The 25945-nt window shown below is 38.0% G+C and overlaps 1 protein-coding gene across 1 annotated transcript in view; it reads right to left on the minus strand.

Annotated features, from left to right (window-relative positions):
- LOC138701302 (aryl hydrocarbon receptor nuclear translocator homolog) overlaps positions 1-25945 on the minus strand; it is an 824740-nt gene that overhangs the window by 642880 nt on the left and 155915 nt on the right. Inside the window, exon 2 of the mRNA XM_069828046.1 lies at positions 14555-14756. Coding sequence (XP_069684147.1) covers positions 14555-14742 — 188 coding nt within the window. The 5' untranslated portion in view covers positions 14743-14756. The remainder of the gene's footprint in view (positions 1-14554; positions 14757-25945) is intronic.

Below are 25945 nucleotides of genomic sequence, written 5' to 3' on the forward strand. Positions count from 1 at the left end.
AATTTTGTAACTAGGGTAGTATAAAATGTGTATATCAGTGTTATGGTTTGTGCTTTGAGAGATAGCCAATAGAGATACGAGTACCCATGTGTGTGACCTTATGACATCTTATGACATCAACATTCATTCACAGCATCACCCCACTTCGTTTCATTCCCTGGAGACTTTCTCGTGGTTGGAGTACAGTACAGTATAGTGCACTCCGTAGCTGCTAGCGGGTATGTTCTCTCTCTCTCTCTCTCTCTCTGCTGCACGACGGTGCACACGGTACGGCACCGAGTACCCATTGCACATTTCAGCGAGTGCTGACGACCACTGTCTTACACTATACCGACGTCAATACACTGATTCCTATCACCATCCACAGTGAATAAATTTTAAGCTGTATGATTTATTTTAATTGAAATTAATAAGCCTTTTAATCGCCATCAATCAACTACAGATACGACAACATTGGATTTTACTTCACATGCAGTGGTTCCCAACCTTTTTTGACGGGCGACACACTTTATTGAACGCCCAATTATTTGATTTAATAATAATAATAATAATAATAATAATAATAATAATAATAATAATAATATAACCAGTACTTTTCTTCTGGATGAAAAGGCGGTAGAACTCCGTGTAGAATATTATAGCGGACGGGGAGATGATTATTATTCGCTGCAGGGAATTTTATCGTTTTTAACCTCCTTTTCGTCCAATAAAACTTTCAAGATCTAAGCGGAATTCAAAGAAAAATTATATTAAATACATCGTTATTCACACGTATTTCGGCTCCATGATGAAAAATGCAACAAAAAGGTGCCGGAACGCCGTTTCTGCGCGTTCCGCCAGAAAAACAGCACTGATAACAACTTCTATGTAGTGTCGGACATCCAGTGTTGTAGATAGGTTGATGTTAACATGCAATCGAAAATTCTAAAAGAACAAGCTTGAGTGGCATTACAAAAAAGTATGTGTCTAAAATCCCAATCTATCTGTGCTGAATGTCTGATAAAAGATTTTTATTATCGTTGTTGAAAACTCGTCTATTTAAATCAATGTGAAGTCTGCGCTTGGTGGGTTGCATTGAGTTTCTCTATACGTGGCCTTATGGTTTAAAAAATGAAAAACTGAACTGAGCATTGTTGCAGTTGTTCACGTTTCATTGGTAAAGTCTATCTCAAAATAAAATATATCATATCAAAGACTTCGTTGGAAATAAAAATTGCGTTGTAAAGATACTTTCTGGATGACAAAAATTTATTTTTCAATTCCAAAATTTCGCGACACACTCCATGCAGCTGCGTGACACACCAGTGCGTCGCGATACACCGCTTGGGAACCCCTGCAGTAGATATGAGAATGTGAATTGCAATAAAATTGTATTACTAACGCATCACTGGAAGACATGTTAATACTTCTTATAATTGGAGTAGCATCCGCCCCTGAGCACGAGTTCTACTCTTTTCTGGGGTAAGCTAAAGTTTTTTTCTATTTAACTTATATTGTATTTTGTTACAATTATTAGCAAAATAAATAAATAAATAAATCTCAGAAGCTGTAATCAATAAACAATCTCTTATCTTATCTCTGCAAAAGAAAGCGTCCTTTTTGACACCAACTGGGTACTAAATTAACGCTCGGACTATAGCTTTTAATTGTTTCTCCTCCCACTTCTATTTCTGTCATTGTCATTGACGTCATTGTCCATACAACATCCATGCAAATACTGGGTAAATTGCATGAGTTATATCCTAGATCATATATACCCCAAATAGGTGCGCCTTATAGGCGATGACGTTAACAACTTTTGTCAGACGATGAAAGAGTAATGGAACGGAGAAAAATTCTCTCCGGCGCCGGGATTTGAACCCGGGGTTTCAGCTCTACCTGCTGATGCTTTATCCACTAAGCCACACCGGATACCATCCCGGCGTCGGACAGAATCGTCTCAGATTAAGCTCCAACTCTTGGGTTCCCTCTAGTGGCCGCCCTCTGCACTACGTCATAGATGTCTATCTGCATGGAAATATCATATGTACTTCGGTACATTAAAATAATAAATATAACTTTTGTCAGGTTTACTACGCTGCCATCTAGTAGTTACATAAGGAGTCACGCCACTATTCCCATTTGAATTGCATCAGCGACTGTACTGCCATCTCGTGTTCGTTTACGGCGGACAGGTGGCGATCCTGGCGGTTGTTCTCTTCAAAGTGCAAACGATTTTAACATAGCGATGACCTATCTCTTACATATATAATCTAGGGTTATATATGCCATATAGTCTACCGATATTACATCAAATACACTACAGTCTTAAAGTATATATTGTATTTAATTAATTCAATTCGAGTATAGAAGTTACAAGCAATCATTGCGATTTTCTTGAATATTCTGTCAATTATTTTATGTTGATGTTTAACTCGAATGACGTTAAACAAGAAGACATAATATTATACACATGTATACATCTGCTGCAACAGAAAAAGACACCGTCTCGGAATTCATAAACGTAATCACACGATACAACAATAATGACTTCTGTTTACGTAATAACGCCTCACCGAAAAGAGAAAAAGAGGGTTTAATGATTTGGCGGACTTGAGAGTTAATCTCAAAAGTACCGATTACGTCCACTGCGGGATTACAAAGCAAAGAAGCATTACCAAGAAAACAATTTCAGAACTATGATTAATGTAATGCTACGTAAAGCGTCACAGCCTAGGGCAAATATATTACACAGTCCAAAATGTATGTATTCTGTATTACGAAATCACCACAGCGCAAATTGCCAAAATACGTGACAATGCTGCAGACATACAGACAATGCTACATTACTCCACTCTTATATTCGAAGCAGTTCTCATCGCTTTCTGTGAAACAGGCAACGCTACAAAATTGCTCCACCCTCATATTGGAAGCATCCGTTCTCATCGCTTTCTGTGAAACAGACAACGCTACAAAATTGCTCCACACTCATACTGGAAGCAATTGTTCTCATCGCTTCCTGTGAAACAGACAATGCTACAAAATTGCTCCATACTCATACTGGAAGCAATTGTTCTCATCGCTTTCTGTGAAACAGACAACGCTACAAAATTGCTCCACACTCATACTGGAAGCAATTGTTCTCATCGCTTCCTGTGAAACAGACAACGCTACAAAATTGCTCCACACTCATACTGGAAGCAATTGTTCTCATCGCTTCCTGTGAAACAGACAACGCTACAAAATTGCTCCACACTCATACTGGAAGTAACTGTTCTCATCGCTTTCTGTGAAACAGACAACACTACAAAATTGCTCCACACTCATACTGGAAGCAATTGTTCTCATCGCTTTCTGTGAAACAGACAACACTACAAAATTGCTCCACACTCATACTGGAAGCAATTGTTCTCATCGCTTTCTGTGAAACAGACAACGCTACAAAATTGCTCCACACTCATACTGGAAGCAGTTGTTCTCATCGCTTTCTGTGAACACGGTAGACATATAGGCAACGCTACACATTGCTCTACCCTCACACTCGAAGTAACCGTTCTCATCGTTTTCTGTGACACAGACAACGCTACAAAATTGCTCCACCCTCATACTGGAAGCAGTTCTCATCGCTTTCTGTGAAACAGACAACGCTACAAAATTGATCCACCCTCATACTGGAAGAAGTTCTCATCGCTTTCTGTGAAACAGACAACGCTACAAAATTGCTCCACCCTCATACTGGAAGCAGTTCTCATCGCTTTCTGTGAAACAGACAACGCTACAAAATTGCTCCACCCTCATACTGCAAGCAGTTGTTCTCATCGCTTTCTGTGAAACAGACAACGCTACAAAATTGCTCCACCCTCATACTGCAAGCAGTCGCTCTCATCGTTTTCTATGAAACAGACAACGCTACAAAATTGCTCCACCCTCATACTGGAAGCAGTTCTCATCGCTTTCTGTGAACATGGTAGACATATAGACAACGCTACACACTGCTCTACCCTCACACTCGAAGCTTTCTATGAAACAGACAAAGCTACAAAATTGCTCCACCCTCATACTGGAAGCAGTTCTCATCGCTTTCTGTGAACATGGTAGACATATAGACAACGCTACACACTGCTCTACCCTCACACTCGAAGCTTTCTATGAAACAGACAAAGCTACAAAATTGCTCCACCCTCATACTGGAAGCAGTTCTCATCGCTTTCTGTGAACATGGTAGACATATAGACAACGCTACACACTGCTCTACCCTCACACTCGAAGCTTTCTATGAAACAGACAAAGCTACAAAATTACTCCACCCTCATACTGGAAGCAGTTGTTCTCATCGCTTTCTGTGAAACAGACAACGCTACAAAATGGCTCCACCCTCATACTGGAAGCAGTCGCTCTCATCGTTTTCTATGAAACAAAGCTACAAAATTGCTCCACTCCCATACTGGAAGCAGTTGTTCTCATCGCTTTCTGTGAAACAGACAACGCTACAAAATGGCTCCACCCTCATACTGGAAGCAGTCGCTCTCATCGTTTTCTATGAAACAAAGCTACAAAATTGCTCCACTCCCATACTGGAAGCAGTTGTTCTCATCGCTTTCTGTGAACACGGTAGACATATAGACAACGCTACACACTGCTCTACCCTCACACTTGAAGTAACCGTTCTCATCGTTTTCTGTGACACAGACAACGCTACAAAATTGCTCCACTCTCATACTGGAAGCAGTTCTCATCGCTTTCTGTGAACATGGTAGACATATAGACAACGCTACACACTGCTCTACCCTCACACTCGAAGTAGGCCTAATCGTTCTCATCGCTTTCTGTAAAAAAAGGCAACGCTACAAAATTGCTCCACTCTCATACTGGAAGCAGTTCTCATCGCTTTCTGTGAACACGGTAGACATATAGACAACGCTACACACTGCTCTACCCTCACACTCGAAGTAGGCCTAATCGTTCTCATCGCTTTCTGTAAAAAAAGGCAACGCTACAAAATTGCTCCACTCTCATACTGGAAGCAGTTCTCATCGCTTTCTGTGAACACGGTAGACATATAGACAACGCTACACACTGCTCTACCCTCACACTCGAAGTAGGCCTAATCGTTCTCATCGCTTTCTGTAAAAAAAGGCAACGCTACAAAATTGCTCCACTCTCATACTGGAAGTAGTTGTTCTCATCGCTTTCTGTGAAAATGGTAAACTATACTTTAGACAACGCTACACACTGCTCTATCCTGACACTAGAAGTAATCGTTCTCATCGCTTTCTGTGAAACAGCCAACACTACAAAATTGCTCCACCCTCATACTGGAAGCAGTTGTTATCGTTCTCTGTGAAAATGGTAGACATATAGACAAGCTACACCAGTGGTGGCTGATTGGCTGAGGCAAGTGAGGCCTGGCCTCAGTCACTTTGCTTCCTTAAACTCAAAATTTTAGTGGTTTTCAGTTGTATATAACATCTTATATTAGTTATTTCAATGAAGCGTATAGAGTTGTAGAAGTAGAAAACTTTGTGATGTATATAGACCTGTCTTGCAGTACAATTTGTTCCTGAGGCCAGGATTGCTTGTGCCGGGTCTGGCTTCTACATTTCGTATGTTTCCACGGGTTTTAAGGTGGCCTAGCAGGTATTCCGCACCCATCAGCCTTCACTTCTCCCATTCAGAACCCGGTCTTTTGTCAATGCCGGTCTCAAGTGTCGGTTGGGATGAGAATAAGTGGTGAATCGTCGTGTGGTCCACTGTGGTTATGTGTTTCGGGAAAATAGAAATCGAAAGAAATGCGAGAAATAATGATAATAATTGTAATGAATTCATTGTTAGAGTATCGTTATCTATAGAAAATAATATTTAAAAAAGGAAAGTTTTAAATTAAGACAGACCTACGCCATCACTGACTATTTTTCAGGAAAATAATCTTAAAACGCGAGCTTTCAATACATCCTGGTGTGAGTAACATAAATGGGTCTTTGGTAATGTGGTGCGAAATAAACTTTTCTGTTGGTCTTACTTGTTGCTATCAAAAAACAAAACAAAAAAAAAAAAAAAGAGAGAGAGAACAGTGTGTCTACTGAAACTTCAGCGATCTGAAAAATATTTCCAGGGAAATTTCAACACATGCTTCTTAGCTGAGCATAATATTCATTGCTTTATAAAAATTAAATAGTTAAGCTTACTCAAATCAACTCACAGCATAGCAACTTATTTGAATATTGACATATTATTTTTCATTAATAATAATAATAATAATAATAATAATAATAATAATAATAATAATAATAATAATAATAATAATACAGTAATAATGTAAATCATAATAAAGTATCATGAATAATAAACATTTTATATATTATTTTAATGTACCGAAGTACATATGATATTTCCATGCAGATATTCTGCGTCATCATACGATGAAAGAGTAATGGAACGGAGAAAAATTCTCTCCGGCGCCGGGATTTGAACCCGGGTTTTCAGCTCTACGTGCTGATGCTTTATCCACTAAGCCACACCGGATACAACTCCGACGCCGGTTAGAATCGTCTCAGATTAAGCTCCAACTCTTGGGTTCCCTCTAGTGGCCGCCCTCTGCACTACGTCATAGATGTCTATGAACGCAGGACCGAAGTCCACACATGTGCTGTGGTGCACTCGATATGAGTGACTAGTTGGCCGGGGTTGTATCCGGTGTGGCTTAGTAGATAAAGCATCAGCACGTAGAGCTGAAAATCCGGGTTCAAATCCCGGCGCCGGAGAGAATTTTTCTCCGTTCCATCACTCTTTCATCGTATGATGACGCAGAATATCTGCATGGAAATATCATATGTACTTCAGTACATTAAAATAATATATGTGATATGCGTAAATCACTACGTGATTTAAGACGGCGCTTATTCCGTCGGATCCCGGCCAACTAGTCACTCATATCGAGTGCACCTCAGCACATGTGTGGACTTCGGTCCTGCGTTCATAGACATATATGACGCAGTGCAGAGGGCGGCCACTAGAGGGAACCCAAGAGTTGGAGCTTAATCTGAGACGATTCTAACCGGCGTCGGAGTTGTATCCGGTGTGGCTTAGTGGATAAAGCATCAGCACGTAGAGCTGAAAACCCGGGTTCAAATACCGGCGCCGAAGAGAATTTTTCTCCGTTCCATTACTCTTTCATCGAATAAACATTTTGTATGAAAGGTTGCCTGCTTAAACTACTTACTACAGGTCTCACCAAGAATTTCGGTTACGAGCCGCTACTGCGCTGCACACTGCTCTACCCTCACACTCGAAGTAATCGTACTCGAAAAGTGGTATGCGCAAGTAAAAATCCGCTTTGCAGCGATTCAAAGTATCAGCTGTCGGAAATAAAATGTTGCTATTTTTACTTTACAGTTTACATTACAGATATAATTTAGCAGCTTACCTTAGAATAAGTGTTGGAACAGTCGACCGGGAGAAAAAAAAAAAAAAAAAAAAACTTGACTGACATGATCACCGTGATCGCCTCCCAAAACCCAGTAAAAAGTTGAACACTAGATACATGATTCGTTTCATTCGATCTATGAAAAACTTGACTTACAAGGCCTAAAGGCCCATCCACAATGAACATTAAACATAACCGTAACATAAACACAGAAGTTTGCGCCCAGGCTACCAAATGGGATCGTTCACAATGATTCACATAAACATTATCGTAAGACGTTAACATGAAAGTTTGCAAACTTCAAACTTTCATGCTTATGCTTACCTGATTTGCAAACAGAACACAATCGTGGGGCGCTGAAGTATACGATAGAATATGAGGAAATGGCGTCGTTGTTATATTTCCATGGTTACCAAGTATGTTTGCTGTTATGTTTATGTTCCCATCGTGAATGATGGTATGACTTCTTGATTTTACCGTAATGTTTATGTTCTCAAGTTAACGCTTACGTTATGTTTAATTTTCATTGTGAATGAGCCTTTACTTTTAATAATTTCGTTGCATTTCAGTCTCATACCATTTTCCTTAAAATAAACCCTTTCCTCAAAATGCTCAGCCTCTCTCTTCTTGTGTTCAATACATTTACCTGAAGAAATAAAGCAATTATTGCAATCCGTGTCCAAAATGTCAAGGCAACAACCAAGTACTGACCGTTACATGATATTTTTAAACTTCAAAAATAGGTAAGAACAAGTCATTACAAAGTATTCTTTCACGACGAAGACACTTAAGATTCAGTGCGCAAGATGTTTCAGTTAGAAATTTAATGACAGAGTATTTTAAGTAATAAACGTTATTAACTCGCAACTTTTGTTAGGAAGAATCGTGGAGGCCGCATCGGAAATTTTGCGCTGAATTGAAGGCCGTCCAGTGTCTGCAATGATACAATTTTGACATACACAGATTCGAAACACGTGTACGCACTTTTTATGTAAGGAAGTAAATTATATCGACTTTATATTGTATAATTCAAAGCCTAGAACAGCGTTTCTCAAACTATGGTCTGCGGACCACCTGTGGTCCTCGAGGTCTGGCTTTGTGGTCCTTCAAAAAAGGCAGAAGAAAAAATAAAATTCAAACGAATTGCGTATCACCCTAAGTCTTATAGCTGAAAATCTCAGAGTTTGCAAATGACATGGCAGTCGCCTTTCATTTTTTCTCCCAGTACTGACATTTTATGATATTTATTATCCTATCCGTCTACTGACTTCCCATCTACTCTCAACAACATAAGAGGGATTTAAAGCACTATGGACGTGGCGTTTCTCTGCACATCTGGCGCCGCGCCTGTAATCCAGCCAGGGACCACCCAAATTCATAACAGAGGACCGAACCTTTCTTAATAGTTTTGCCGACACCCAGTCTACACATTCAAATGGTCACGTACTGTACGTCGTACACCAATATTACAACTCTGAGGTCACAATTTGAAACTTATTTTCCAAGTAAATTTGACGAATTTTCATGGGTTCGTGATCACTTTCATTCCGATATTGAAACTAACAAACTTTCATTGAGTGAAAGAGAACAGTTAATTGAACTCTCGAATGACACCGGACTTAAAATTAAATTCCAAGTGGAAGGTATGGTTAATTTCTGGACCGCAACACAAGTGAAAAGAGAATACAGTGAACTGTACAATGGTGCTTTACAGATTATAATTCAGTTTGCTTGTACGTATCAGTGTGAGAAAGGGTTTTCATCAGTAACTCTAATAAAAATAAAGTAGGCTACCGAAATCGACTGATGTATGTGACGATCTCCGTCTTAAGCTTACCAGCATACGTCCAAATATAGAACAACTGTGCAAGAATCGGCAGGCTCATCCACCTCATTAATGTATCAACATTTATTTATTTATTTAGTTAATATGTAAGTTAAAGATTATCCAAACTCTAATAGCCTTGAATTATTAAAGAAACAAAAATGAATTTTCTTCTATTAACATTAGCTTAATTAGTTAATACTAATATAAAATTAATTTAATTAAATTATTTTTAATTAATTAATTCTATTATAAATTAAAAGTATATTGATATTAAAATATACTATAAAAATAATAAATTTTCTTTCGAAGGAACAAGAATAAGGTGGCCCGCGGGACTGTTCTGACTTAAAAAAAAGGTCCCCACTTCAAAAACGTTTGAGAAACGCTGGCCTAGAAGGATGCATTTTGATAGAAAAAACAAACTTTTTCATACGGTTAAGATTTTCCGAGAAATATAAAGACTACTGTCGCGGATAAATATATTTATCAAAACTTTTCGAATATATAGGTAGGTAGACAAGCCCCAGTACTTCGGATTATTTGACTCGCATACATTTCTCCTTGAGGATTCATATTATAAGCTTTAATTATAGTTTTCTTTTGAAGTGTAACGTCTATTTTCACTTGCCTAATAGAAAAATTAAGGATTTTATGAAACGAGAGTGACACTGACGTTGCCATGGAAAGTCTTACGTCACATCCGATAAATTCAAGAACTGTACCAATCATTCCTCTACACAAGGAGATTCCGCACAGATACATTACATAACGCACTTGGCTCAAAGTATTAAAAAAAAAATCAATGCAGGGCCGGGGGGGGGGGGTTTGCAAAACACTAGAAAAAAAATGTAATTCAATTAATGTGCTTTGACATGGACAGGAAATAGACGCGTACACAATACACATGTAAATATAGCAAGTCAATACAAGTTTGGCATTGGCATTACTGGTGGTAGGAAGGATAAATAACAATAATACGTATTTACGATATATTTTTGTGCGCTTATACAGTATACCAGTTAATTGTTAAGTACTGTCTGTGGCTTTGCCACAATTATGTTTTTTTACTTATCCTCTTAATAGCAGATTGTTTAAATGTATTATTATTATTATTATTATTATTATTATTATTATTATTATTATTATTATTATTAAGCAATATCAGTCTTCGTATTCCTGCTAAGGGTTTAAGATTTCATATTTCTTTTATAATAGAAATTCTAAATCTCTCTCTCCGGTCTGCAGATGTAAAAAATATGCAAATTTGCATTGATTGAACTTGGATCCATTTAACGTGTAGTATTCACTTTTTGGAGTTTTATGTCAGTTATTAATGTATGTATTTTGTTTAGATATGTATTATAATATTATTCTCGTCATCTTCTATTTGTATTATATGATTCCATCCTTTCATTTTCAATTATTATTTTTAATCGTCATTATTTTAACAATTATTCCGATGTACTTTTATTAACGTTTTTGTAATAAATTGTCATGTGCTGAACTGTTATTGGGCCCTGGTTGCTGTACAGCACATTAAATATTAGTAAATAAATAAATAAATTTATTATTATTATTATTATTATTATTATTATTATTATTATTACTATTCCTACTATTACCACTACTACTATTACAGTAGAATCTTTGTAAGTCGAATTATTGGGTAATTCGAACAGAAGTTTATTCCCCTTTAAATTCCTATTTAAAATAATGTTAAAAATTCATATGTAATTCGAATTTTCTAACCTTTTAATTGGATAATTCGAAGGTAAAATTTCATTAATTCAAAAAGTAAATACGTATGTAAATATTCATGAATTTTAATGTCTGAAAATTTTACTGTAGGCTATTAATGCAATGAGCAATTCCAAGAATTTCTGGTGATGGACAGAAAGCAAACAGAATAATGCAGTTTCAACTGGTTTACAGTTACCCAGAGACAGCTCTAGGGAAAATAAAGCTTTTGTTTGGTGGCATGCAGCATTCACCCTCTCCTCAATAGTGTAGGATTGCCCACCTCTATTCGTGCACGTATGTCCAACGAGCTCATGTCATTCAATCTCCTCTACAACTATAGTGCATTTCACGAATAGAGAGGGTTGCCTCGGCGGATTTTGAAACTATTAGCAGGTCAGTTTTGTAGGAAGGCGAAAAATCCTGGTAGAATATTCGTATATATTAGTGTCGTACATTTCAAGCTCTATGGTCGGTTCAAGTTTGTCGAGCGTGACAAGAACCGAAATCTGTTTTGAAGAAGCGGATCCGTCCAGCTCGCTCGGACTTGCGCCTTGTATGAAATGTTAAATGTTATGTTTTATTTAACGACGCTCGCAACTGCAGAGGTTATATCAGCGACGCCGGATGTGCCGGAATTTTGTCCCGCAGGAGTTCTTTTACATGCCAGTAAATCTACTGAGCCTGATACATTTAAGCACACTTAATTGCCATTGACCTGGCCGGGAATCGAACCCGCAACCTTGGGCATAGAAGGCCAGCGCTATACAAACTCGCCAACCAGGTCGACGCCTTGTATGAAATGTGCCCTTGAAGTTCGCTGGCTTCTCCTACCCTCCCCACCCATCTCATCATGCTTTTTAGAACAGTTCTTGTGAAATTTTATTTAGACGTGAAAACAGGTAATTTTTATTACAAAAATATGATTTAAAACACCGACAGAAATATACGTACATATAGGTAGTCACAGTATGTTTTAAAATACATGATAGTTGTTACTGTACCAATTACCGACAGAAAATAGCTATAATTACAAGGAAGTAAGGAGAAAGGCACCGAACATATGTAAGGAAAGGGGAAGATTAAACAAACGCAAAGAGAGCTTCGGTTCTACAGAGACTCGGCAAACATGAACCGAACATAAGGCCTCTTACCGGTTTTCAACGGACTCGGTTATTTTAGTTTACATGCTTCACTTCCACGTGCTGTTGGGTTGCCTATGGAGTACGGCGAAGTTTGTAGTATCTTGACATCCCCTCATATGTTCGAACATTGCACGACACTAGCGTATATATCATGTACTGTACTGCGTTATCCATAACACCCACAGAATTAGGTGGGATATTAGATAAAAGCTACTCCTGAAACCATTTTTTAAAACGGCCTCTTTCGATTTCTTCGTGATAATTCTTAGTTGAACGTTACTTGAACACCAGTAACCCATTTTTTTACAAACCCCTGTTCATTACTTTACTTTAATCCTGGAACCTTTACCAATCGGCACTCGCAGAACTGGGTCGTCATTGCTAATCGTCCATAGTTTATCTTTTGTCATGTTCATATTTATACATGTTTCGCCGAGAAAGAATATAGCACGTTTACTTGATCTTATATCTTTATTTGCACAAACTGATTAGGCCTAGGCAGCCTGACGTTCCATCAAATATCTTTTGCGTCATACTATTCTTCTTATAGCGGAACCCAATGTTTCTCATCATCCACGAGAGAGCTGGTCGAGGCGCAGGTCACTTTTTAATATCATTCAAACTTGAAATGTAATCTTCTCCACACAAACTTAAAATATTCCTTCTCAATGCATCAAAATAGACTTAAGGGCTTTACTAATAGACGGTAGTATATTATACACACTATATAAAGAGTGTAAATGATATTTGTTATTGAAGTGTTGTATCAGTGAAGAAGTGTGTTGTGTCAGTGAAGTGTGAAGTGTGTTGCGTCAGTGAAGTGTGTTGTGTAAGTGAAGTGTGTTTCTGTCAGTGAAGCTTTATAGTTTATAGTGGCAGTGCAAAGTATTTGAACAGTGAAATGTTTTTGAAGTGTTAGTGAAATAAGGATAGAATCAGTGAAATGTGTCGTAGTTTCAGTGCAGTGAGCGAGTTGTCAGCGAAATGAGTGTAGTGCTGAAAGGTACTTGTGCAGATATGAACATATCATACTCATGGGTTTTAGTTCGAACTTAGCGTTAAGATACAAATGTTATTTTAAGTGACAGTGCTTCATTTAATTTAGGATGCTACCGATTATTATTATTATTATTATTATTATTATTATTATTATTATTATTATTAATTGCATTTTTATTAATTGTGTTTATTATTAATTGTCATTATTGAGTATAATTAGTTACCACTGCCACCGGGTATATTCCCATTTGCAGTGTGAATAAATACATATATACAGGGTGATTCAGACCACCCGTAACAGTAATTTATTTCGGAAACTAGTGCATGAAAATTTCCGAGACAAAAATATTTATAACTAAACCACATGTTAACTTTCACTTGAGCTTGATTTCATCAATCAGCTCTGACAAGAAGTGGGGTCAGTGGCGTATCACTTTAAAATTTCAAATGGGAGTCGGGGTCAAATAGGGTACCATTTGATAGAGCTCTTCAAAACAAACAACTTTCATAGGAAACGTTTTTATTAATTCCTACTCTTTCAATAAGAAAACGTACGAAAAGGCAATGGGTGATTCGGAATACCCGTAAGTCATTTATTTCGGAAACTAGTGCATTAAAATTTTCGAGACAAAAATATTTATAACTAAACCACATGTGAACTTTCACTTGAGCTTGATTTCATCAATCAGCTCTAACAGAGAGTAGGGTCAGCGGCGTATCATTTTTAAATTTCAAATCAGTGTCGAGTCAAATAGGGTTCCATTTTGTATTGTTCCTATTAGGGACCTGTTTACATACGTGAATCTCATGCTAAAAGGAAGAATATCTATAGACCTACAGACTGTACACCATTGCCTAGTCCAGAGTTGCAGAAAGGGGAAGAGAGAGGGGTAGAAGCCTGGGGAAAAAGTTCGTTCCTCCATCCACAAGGCCGAAGCCTTGAATGTCGTTTGTGTGACGTTTGGCAAACACACTGTTCTCTCTCGTCGTATGATGAAGAGAGGGTTGCAGGGAAGGGACGAGTTACGTGTTCCGGCTTATGACGTGTGTGCTTCCAATTGTAGCACAGTTTTGCATCCTTGGCCTAGTCCATACAAGAGATAAGTTGACCGATTCTCAGTCTCACCCTCTCACATTGTCTACTACTGCGGATGGTTCGCATTTTCCGCACGTTTTGTTGACGTGGTAGCACAGGTGTCTTCCTAACGTAACTGAAATCGAAAATTTCGCTGTCAATAACTTGGAGTTGCACAATTTGGCTTTACTGTACGTCCTTTTACATAATTAACTTCAATTCAAAACAATCTTTAAAATTGGTGGCATCAAAAGTGTACCGGTATTCTCTTCTTTGCCATTTCTTTCATTCCTCGTCTTTCCTGGTCGGTTGAGATGCACAAAGTTGAGTCTGAGACAATTATTCAACAATGCCGATGACAGACTTACCTCGGCACGTGCTGTTGAGGCTGAACTTGGCTGGCGGACGTGGCGGCGCCGCCGGGGCCGGACACCGATGTGCTGGTGGCTTTTTCCGACACTTCGCCCGGCTTCTCTTCAGCTCCCAACGCCGCGGATGCCTCAGCATCGGCATCGGCATCAGGCTCCGCTTCAACCGTCTCCCGCGACTCCGCCATATTCGCCACCCGACCTGCAACAACAATGGCACACAATTAGAAACGACACCTCACCTGTGAATCACACGGAGTACACGTTAGGCATGAAGCTTTTTCAGAATGAATCAGACTCGATAACGTTTAATGCCTTAATACCTTTAATATTGCTCACACGTACCAGTAGCGGACGGTGGGTTTGAAAGTTGGGGAGGCCAAGACGTGAATGATGAGAATATAAAAATATAAGGCCTGTGACGTACCTCATTACCAAGCACAGAAGTTACAGGTTTTAAGAAATTAAAATTAGGTTTTCCAATTTATGTTTTAGGATTTTAAATCTTATGTTTAGGAATTTATATGATTTTACGGGGGGGGGGGGGGAAATTAACAACATACTATTAATATATTACAACGGGTTGGTAAAGGTTGCCTCTCTTTAGGACATTCCAAGTCCTAAGCTACGAATTAGGTCTCTTTTAGGTCATATTGAATTTAAGAATGTTACGCTTTGCTACATAAAACGAACAAGAAAAGCAACATTTCGAAAGTAAGTAGATAGCAACAAAATTGATTCGAACCTAAGAATCCGGGGCTTGCTCATTACTATTACATAGTCTAATTTTATAGCAAATTAACTCGATGTTCCTCTTTCTTCGTAAACCGATCAAATAGGTCACAACATACTGAATAACTGCTACTAGAAGAAGCTAGAAACAAATCTGCATTTGTTTCTAAACTCTCGATATATTTAAAATATTGTATAAGCAAATACATCTCGTAACACAAAAGAATAACTTAGATGTTGATAGTGTCGTAAAATAATCCAAATAAATAAATAAACAAACACAAAAGAATAAAATAAGAACGCCCGCAAACAAGAAAAAATCAAACAACATAAATGAAAACTTTTACGCAGCGAGAGAAAAAACTAACAACACGTGACACAATTTTATAAAACCTAAAAGAGAGAAAGAGAGAGAGCTTGCCAATACAGCCGAAACCAGCTGTGACTATAAGCAATACAGTTGTCAGCGGTGCGGTGGGTAGGACGTCTCCAAATCGGCTCCCCTCGCGCGTTCTATCAAGTTTAAACACTCTTCTAACCAGCTATCTTATTGGTTGAATTGCTGTTGTCATGGTTACCGGGGAGTAGCGTCATGTAGCCGACTCCTCTCTCCCTCTCTGGCATAGACACTGCAGGCTGCTAGATGTCGACTATACAGGTTACAGCGCCATCTGTTATTTTTCAGTACGAATTATTTGTACTATCTACAGTATAGCGAGCGCGCATCACCAACTGAATGTGGTCGACTTACGTAACTTACATCTTAGTCGCAGTAAATAGTAAAATTAATATAAAAGGAAAAATGTTCGTCATTTGCTATAACTTGTCTGTGATCTTAATTCAGCTGGAATTATTACTGCCATATTGTGTTCTGGTAAAATATTAGGGGAGGCACGGCCTCCCTTGCCTCCCCTGAAAATCCGCCGCTGACACATACATATGTTTAACTAATGAACTGGCGCACGTCAAAACGTTGAATGTATTTCTTAAGTTAGGCTCAAGCCAGTAAAACAAACACGCGGCATTGAAGTGACACATTCTTCATCATTATCACTTCATTATCAATTATATGCAGCATCCGCTCTGTCAATACACTATATTAAGTATCTTTGATTGCTATTAGGGTAAAGATTCTGGATTTTGCCAACAAAGCCGAGAGAATAACAAAGTTTAGCGTCTGCAGCCTCGTAAAATTTTCAGCTCATTCGTTCAATCGAAGTTCAATAAAAATATATTGGATTAATGTATTTTACAACTTATTTACTTATAAATGGCTTTTAAGGAACCCGAAGGTTCATTGCCGCCCTCACATGAGCCCGCCATCGGTCCCTATCCTGCATAAGATTTAATTAATCCGTGGCGCTACAGCCCGTGAAGGGCCTAGACCGACCAGCCGGCTGCTGGCCTCACGCCCACATGCCGAAGCAGAGGTGGACGATCATCCAACCAGAATGGAGGCATCGTGTGGTTAGTACGACGATCCCCCCAGCCGTTATAGCTGGTATTCGCAACCGGATTTCGCTACCTATCGTAGCTCCCCAAGTGCATCACGATGCTGGGTGGGCACCGGTCCCATACACTGGCCGAAATTTCATGAGAAAATTTCTTCCCCCATGAGGAATCGAACCAGCGCGCATTCCGTAACGCGAGTCCTAGGCGGGATGCCTTAGACAGCGACGCCACGGCGCGGGACCCTGTATAAGATTAATCCAGTCTTTATCATCATATCCTACCTCCCTCAAATCCATTTTAATATTATCCTCCCATCTACGTCTCGGCCTCCTCAAAGGTCTTTTCCCTCCAGTCTTCCAACTAACACTCTATATGCATTCGAGTGATCTGGATTCGCCCATACGTGCTACATGCCCTGCCCATCTCAAACGTCTGGATTTAATGTTCCTAATTATGTCAGGTGAAGAATACAATGCGTGCAGTTCTGCGTTGTGTAACTTTCTCCATTCTCCTGTAACTTCATCCCTCTTAGCCCCAAATATTTTCCTAAGAACCTTATTCTCAAACACCTTTAATCTCTGTTCCTCTCTTAAAGTGAGAGTCCAAGTTTCACAACCATACAGAACAACCGGTAATATAACTGTTTTATAAATTGTAACTATAAGATTTTTTTGACAGCAGACTGGATGACAAAAGCTTTTCAACCGAATAATAAAATGCATTTGACATATTTATTCTCCACTTAATTTCCTCCCGAGTGTCATTTATTGTTTTTTAATGTGCCAGTTGATATAAACAGGAATAAAATGAAATGCAAACTCTTCTCTTCGTGTTCTATTCTTGAATGTTTTCTATATTGTCTCACATATGCGAAATTCTATCCAAACCCTGTAGAACACTTACGTACAGCTCCCGTCACTCTTAGAAAATCTCTTTTCATGGAGGTATTCGAGTCTCGGCACAGTAACAAATAAAGTCACTCGGATCTAGATCTGGTGAGCAGGGTATATGTTATACCAATCCAAATCTTGCATTCTCTATAGCAGCTGTAGCAACACAGGGTATGTGACTGCATGCGAAGGGAACAAACGTTTTCAACTATCCAAGTCAATTTCTTTTCATTTCCTCTCGCTATTTTGATACATTTGCATAAGTTCCTGCGACTTTAGCTCCACCTTGCAAATAATCGATCATGGTCACTCTTTTAACATCCCAGAAAAGTGTTTTCAACATGTATGTATGTATTTATTTACACTGCAAGTGGGTAAGCACCCGGTGGCAGTGGTATACGCAATATAAACAATACACAATACAATTATATACACAATACAATAAGAATACACAATACAATTTAACACAATAATTACAATTAATAATAAAACATAAAATAACCTAATTTTACAATACAACCTACATATGTACAGGCCCTACATAAGTTTCAATAATCTGTCACTTTACTCTCATCTCACTCGCTGCAGTGGCACTATGACGCATTTCACTGACACTATAGAACACATTTCATTGAAGCTATAAATTATCACAAATCGGAACTATTCACTGCACTGTAAAACCATAACTTCACTGACTCACCTCCCTTCACTGATACAACAGTTCAAATAAGATAAATAATTACTCCCTTATGCATACTTATAAACAGAACTACATTTAAGCTAAACATTTCTAGTCTAAGACCCTCTTACACGCTATTTTTAAATAATTTACAATTCAAACCAAGGCAGTAACTCGTCAGGCTAAATAAATACATGTCACCTTAAAAATTAGATGTTAAATGTCAATTTTAATTTGCACTTTATACACAACTTTTTAAGTTATTCTTGAATCTTCTTAAGGAAGGACAGTCCTCAAAGACCGCTGCAGGTAGGTCATTCCAATCATTTATAGTTCTATTTAAAAATGAGAATTTACCTACATCCGTTTTCTGTTTCCTACATTTGATTTTAAAATCAAGCCGTTATATGCTAAATAGTGGATAAGCTTACTGCTTCCATTGCAAGCTTTAAAATTTGGTCTGTAAGACATAGTCATGTAGACCTACGCAAATTTCATCCACAATTACGAACCCGCTAATTAAATTCTGTTTCTCATTAGCAGACAATGACTAATCATAACTGGAGAATGCTTCTGAGTTGAAGTCAACATTCGCGGCGCCCATTTTCTTGTTAATTTTCTCCGAGGTTACTTCGTTGGTAGAAAATTATACATTGTGTACTATAACTTTTTTTTTACGTGGTTGCAATTATTCCCGCTCCGCAGTATCGTGATATAAGACATCTTGCTTTGACTTGGGTTACACAACGAGTGATAGTTCGAGTCTTCACAGGAAAATATATTTTCGTATGAAATTTCGGAAAGTATATGGAACAGGTGCAGTGGCCGGCATGTTCCGTGCTCTGTGACGTCATACCACGGAGCCGCCACGCTCTTTGCTCGGCAAACTCTGCATACTGAGCACAGCGTGGAGAGAAGGTTCAACTGAACAGTGGCGGTACGGCGCCGATGAACTGACATAGCGCGATCCATTCTTCTGAGATAGTATGGGAACAGCACAATTACAATACATTTGTACGAAAACAAAACTGTACTACCGTGATAAATCAATGAAACAAAATATTTTGGTTTGTAATAAAATTTAATGTACTTACAATAACATGAAATTCATAATACAGCCAGCTGCAGAAGCGGTCGCATATATAAATGAGGCTCTGAAACTGCTATAAACATACAAATATAGAAACAAATATTTAAGCCAGTGATCAGTGGTCTGTGACATCATCCCTCAGAGCAATCGTGCTCTCTTTTAAGAACATCGGCATCTAGAGCTCTGAGGGCGAACAATAGTTGATAAGCTTCAATACTGAACTCTACAGTAACGACCTATAAACCTACATCTAATTTCGTGCATATGATTATTTTATACAAGTTTGCTCGTTTTTGTTTCCTTTTCGAGACAAAATGGTTTTTATACGTAATATTTCTTAGCGTATTTTGGAAAAGCCATTGTTTTCATTCCCAATATGCTCAGTCGGTTTAAGAGAGCAGTGTATTATAACAAATGATTGAAATAATTTTAGTTCTGTCCTTTAAATGTGTATAAATTTGATCCGAAGAAATGTAACTTTTCGTTCAGCAAAAGGAAACTTACTATGTTACATTTCTTCGGATCAAATTTCTGCACATTTAAAGGACAAAACTAAAATTATTTCAATCAATTATTAATCATAATACATCGCTCTCTAAAACTGACTGAGCATGTTGGGAATGAAACCAATGGCTTTCACAAAAATCCTATGAAATATTTCATACATAATTTTTATCTCGATAAGGAAGTAAAAACGAGCAAAATTGTATTTAACTTGTTTGTTTTAAATATTTCAAAGAATAAGCCCTTGAAATGAATGACATTACGTACGGGTCATCCTGTATAGATACAATATAACGTGTAAATAAAATTAGAACTTAACCAATTCTCCTGAACTTCTATTGTATATAACTCCTGAACCACTTTATTATTATACAACTGTAATAGCTTGCCGCTTGGCGATTGCTGTGCTCCTCTTCAGGTGTTCATCTAGTCTGACCTTAATTACGTTTCAATTATTGTATGTGAATATAAACAATATGCAGTACTCACTAATATAAATTATGCTGTCTCGCCAAGTCCTGAAGAATTACAATAGACCTACACAATGAGATTCATTCTAAAGTTGTCCATCAAAAAATACCTGACAATTATCGCGGAACACTGCCTTGTACTGGGAAAAAGAGCGCCCTGGCCATTGAGAAACAACATGCACTCCCTAGAGACATGTTCACGATTGGAAACGAAAACAGAGGCAACTGATGTCTATGAAATTATATTGTTTCCTGAATCAGCGTTATGATAACTTACAAGGCACTCCTAAATGACACATCAATGTTTGTGTGTCTTAGTTACAGTACAATTTTTTTTAGTGCTGACAGCTCTTATCGCTTGTGGTGTCAGAGTAGACTGCAGTTCTGCAGGTCCACAGATACGCAATTCTAAGAAACAGTTGCCAGATGTCACGTCTAAGCAACTGCACTGAACATTCGGGTGATGATTAATCTGAAATGGAGCTTTTGTTGAGAATTATTTGATGAAAACTTGACTTTTATGTGTATTATGTGAATATTTGAAAATATGTGTTTATGTACATAAAAAAATAATAAATATGTGTTTTTATGTGAAATAAAATGTAAAATATATGCTCAGGTGACCTTGTCCGAAACTTAAAACACAATTACGAATTTTTATTACAGTGCAAATAAAATATTTATTAACCTAAGAATTCTAGTCCTAATCATTAGTGCACCGCCAGCGTAACGTATTCACAAGAACAATCTCGGTCACCGGCGTAGCTCAGTCTGCTAAGGCACTTGCCTGTCAATCCTGAGTTGCGCTCGGGCTCGGGTTCGATCCCCGTTTAGGCTAATTACCTGGTTGGACTTTTTCCGAGATTTTCCCAACCGCAAGGCGAATGTTAGGTAATCTATGACGAGTTTTCGGCTTCATCTCGCTATCGCCAATCCCATCGATGCTAAATAACCTACTAGTTGATTGGTTGATACGGCGTCGTTAAATAACCAAGTAAAAAAAATAACACACTCAAGACATAAATTCGCAACACAAACGACATCATATGATAACTGCACATTCGCTTAAAGTTCCAAATAATTTGAGAGGGATTTGATTTGAACTCATGTCCTCTTTCTGCAGGGTCTTTTTCACAGTTCTTTGTTCTGGGCGCTCCATTTTATAAATAATGTCCCACCCTTTCACAATCTAGCAATTGTTGTGACATAGCAGAAACATGTGGAAAGCTGTAAATTCTGTAGTCTTTTGTTCAAATACAAGTGTGATAGCGACAGGATTTCAATAACGTTATTTGCTTTGGAAACGCGTTGGACGCAGAGCAAATGGATTAACCCTTACACCTGCCCTTGTTGAAGGCAACGTTCTATTTTAAAATTCTACAAATGAGTTCTTTCGCGTTTAAATTGCAGAATGAGTGTTTTCAGTAGAGTGAACTATTTTTTGTTCCAAAATTTGATTTACTGTCTAAGTAGAGAGGAGATTGCAACTCATAATTTCCAAAAATTCAGCTTTATTGCTCTCAGGTTCGAAAGGTAAATTATGCGTTAGCCATTTCCAGAGACCGGAAGTTTAGGCATTATGAATCATTAAAATAGGCAAGCAAAAAGGCATTATAAATAGCTAAAATACGCAATAAAAGGCAATTACAAAAACCTTGCACCAAACCCACAACCTTGCACTTTCCACAAAGGGATTTCGGCAGTAAGAAAAGCCTTACATAAGTCGAATGCAAAGAAATCTTCTTCCCAGTAACCTTGGAAAGTGCATTTTTGTGTTTGGTTCTACTGATATTTGCGATATGAAATATTCAGATAGCTACAACGTCGCAATGAAAACTGAAAGAAAAATAACGTTAGACCCGCACTCATTGTTGCCTTGTCAAATAAACACAAGCGATAATTAATACACTTAATGTCATACATTTTTGCACGGCAGTACTCATTGTTGCAAAGAGAATAATTTGTTCTATATATGGATGTATGCTGGTAAGCTTAAGTTGGAGATTGTCACATCGAGTCAATTTCGGTAGCCTACTTTGTTTTTATTAGAGTTAGTGATGAAACCCTTTCTCACAAAGATACGTAGAAGCTAAATGAATTGTAATCTCTAAAGCATCATTGTACAGTTCACTTATTCTCTTTTCATTTGTGATGCGGTCCAGAAATTAACCATACATTCGCTTGGAATTTCATTTTAAGTCCAGTCTCATTCTAGAGTTCAATTAACTGTTCTCTTTCACTCAATGAAAGATTGTTAGTTTCAATATCACAATGAAAGTGATCACGAACCCATGAAAATTCGTCATATATACTTGGAAAATAAGTTTCAAAGTGTGACCTCAGAGTTGTATTATTGGTGTACGACATACAGTACGTGATCATTTCAATGTGCAGACTGGGTGTCGGCAAAACCATTAAGAAAGTCAACAATACATCAAAAGGTTCGGTCCTCTGTTATGAATTTGGATGGTCCCTGACTGGGTTACAGGCGCGGCGCCAGATGTGCAGGGAAATACCACATTCATAGTGCTTTATATCCCTCTTTTGTTGATGAGAGTAGAGTGGGAAGTCGGTAGACGGATAGGGTAATAAATTTCATAATATGTCAGTACTGGGAGAAAAAGTGAAAGTCGATTGCCGTGTGTCATTTCCAAACTCTGAAATTTTCAGCTATAGAGTGATAACGCAATTCGTTTGAAATTTATTTTTTCTTCTGCATTTTTTGAAGGACCACAAGGGCAGAACTCGAGGACCACAGGTGGTCCGCGGACCATAGTTTGAGAAATGCTACTCTAGACTGATGGATAAAATATTGAAACTGGACGTGTCAACACAGAAAGTATCCACACCCTGAGCACTTATCCAAAATCGGACTTACTTTACATATTTTGCAGGTGGATATTATACAAAAATGCCAGTTTTACCATCACCAAAGCAATGCATTACAGGGCAGACAGTGTGGAATTTGCGATGGACAAAGCATCCTTTGGTTGATTTACCAAATGAAGTGAAAACTTCATCCTTTGGTTGATTTACCAAATGAAGTGAAAACTTTAGTCTCTCCTGACATCCTTACCCACTATTGTTACACATCGTCGCTCATCGATCTTAATGGCCTGTCTTTATCTTATCTTAACCATGATGGAACACAACAAATATAACAGGACATCGACTGCATTTGACGCAAGAGTAAATAACCATACCTATCGTGACATTTCACAAAGAAAAAAAATACTGGTTATTATACGTGCTTATTACTTTAGAAACTATAGAAAGTTAGAGAATACCGGAAGATACCAAATTCTTAAACCAAACACGCTTACCGCCTGAGCTGTACCGGTGGCGGTTAACACAGAGACAAATAATTTTGTAATGTGGATATCTAGTATAGTATCTGACAATGGAAGTTGGCCGCATCTCCCGAGACCTCAATCGCAGGTCCAATTCGCCCCAAAGGTGCTCAAAAGGATTGAGATCAGGAGTCCGTGCAGGCCAGTCCAACCGGTGAACATTATTGTCTGCATACCACTGAAACGTGGGGCCAACTTCCATTGTCAAACTGAGTGCCATGTTACAAGAAGAACGGCGACGCATTCCAGTGGATATCCTACACAAACTAATGGAGAGTATGGCTGCTGTTATAGCAACAAGTGGTGGTACCACGAGGTTCTAAAGGGACAAAAAACAGTGCCCAATTACTTTTTTGGTAGATAGCGTATTCCACAGACAGCTAATTTTTTTAATTCCAGTACACATTTAAGTGAATGTTTCTAAGGTTTTCAGTGCATAGATGCAAGCATATTTTGGCTGTTTTCAATGCATATAAATATAAGCGATCTGCTTATGTGTCATAACTAGGCTTCGTATTCCACCTACCTAAAGACTGAGGTTAAAGACACATTGGGTATAGTACGCCGAACACAGGTAATGCAACGGATAAGGATATAAACAAACACGTCATCGCTGCGTGTTCGTGGAGTACAGTCGACACATGTCAGAGCAATGATGTTCATTTTTACCGTGATCTTTGCAGTGAATAGTAACGTGCATTCGTAAGTTACGGAACTTGAAATGATTTTATATTGTAACAAATTCTTTCAATTGCACATGACGTTAGTGGTGCATGATACAGTACAAGGTATTCCTACTCTCTGATATCTTTTCGTTTTTCATTAGGATACTGCAGGTCGCTCATCACTGAAAACCCACTAATTTCCTATGTACTTCTCTAGAAATTCCCTAAAATGTAGATTATTTAATTTATTAATTGGGATGTTGGCACTGAACATCATGGTAGGCTACACAAATCCGTGCTAAACGTCGAGTTATTATCTTCATAATTTTCAGATTGTGATGGTACTGGTTCTTTCGATTACGTTCAACACACTTTCTGTGCCTTCTGGTATTGCAGTGTTTTTCAGTGCATTATTTTTGTCACGTTTACGTTTATTTTACACAATTTATATGTAATGTTGTCTATACTGACATTGAAAATATTAGTTCAAATATCCTCAACTATGCCCTGCAATATTACACGCCTGAGCGTCTTGCCTAAGGCATTTTACCTCTCCAATGAACCTTCAATCAGCCGCAAAGATGTAGTTATTTAAATAATACGACTAGTAAGAGCAGTGATCGATAAGACTACTCACTATGACTGCGTCCCGATTTTGACTTTCTAGAGCAGGTATGTCAAAACCCTGCACATTGTGCACTGGTCTGCGTGCAACGTGCAGTTCCTATTCCCCTACCTGGAGGGAGTGAATCGGCTTGGAGGGGAACGCGACAGGGCTGTACAGTACCTATAGTAGCAGATCAGCTTTTGTTTCAGTAACACAGATCAGTACGGGTGCTCATTGAGCTGTGATTGTGAATGCGTTATGGAAAATAAAGTGAGGAGTCCACAGATATAACGAAGAAGAGAAATCACGAATCATATAACGTAACTGTTATGATGTTTTCCTCAGCCAATAGTAATTATTTTTAAATGAAAGGGTTTTATCATATCATGTGGACCTAATAGTGATATGAGAATTTAAATCATATTAGTAAAGTTCTCAAAATATGATATTCGCCTGCTCTTATTTCTTAATTAGTACTCTCACGGCAAAACAAACATGACAATGATGTTGTTTTGGAGTCTGTACTAACACAGCCATCAATGGTTAGACGACTTACAACTTTTATTTGATAAGCTGATAAGTGATGAGAATATAGTGAGTAATACATGTGAGGCTCTTGAGGTTGTAAGGGAAGGAAGAAAGCAACTATTTGTAAGGCGGAAAAATTTTCTGGAAAAATAATACATAATGGCGAATTTTCCACCTCACGTTACTATATTATCTAATATACTTACGTTAATAAATCTTTAAACCTGACATAAAGAAAGTGTCCTCGCATCACAGCTTGTGAAGTACTCTTTTAACTCAATTCAGTAACGCTCCAAACTTGCTAATACTTGCTCTCAACGTTTTCCAAATAAACTATATATAAATTTGAATTCAAGCTTAATTTATCCAATTTATTAATAATAATGTGAATTTATATTAATATACAGTAAGGAAATGATTCCAG

Source organism: Periplaneta americana, chromosome 6 (genome assembly GCF_040183065.1).
Source record: "Periplaneta americana isolate PAMFEO1 chromosome 6, P.americana_PAMFEO1_priV1, whole genome shotgun sequence".
NCBI lineage: Eukaryota > Metazoa > Arthropoda > Insecta > Blattodea > Blattidae > Periplaneta > Periplaneta americana.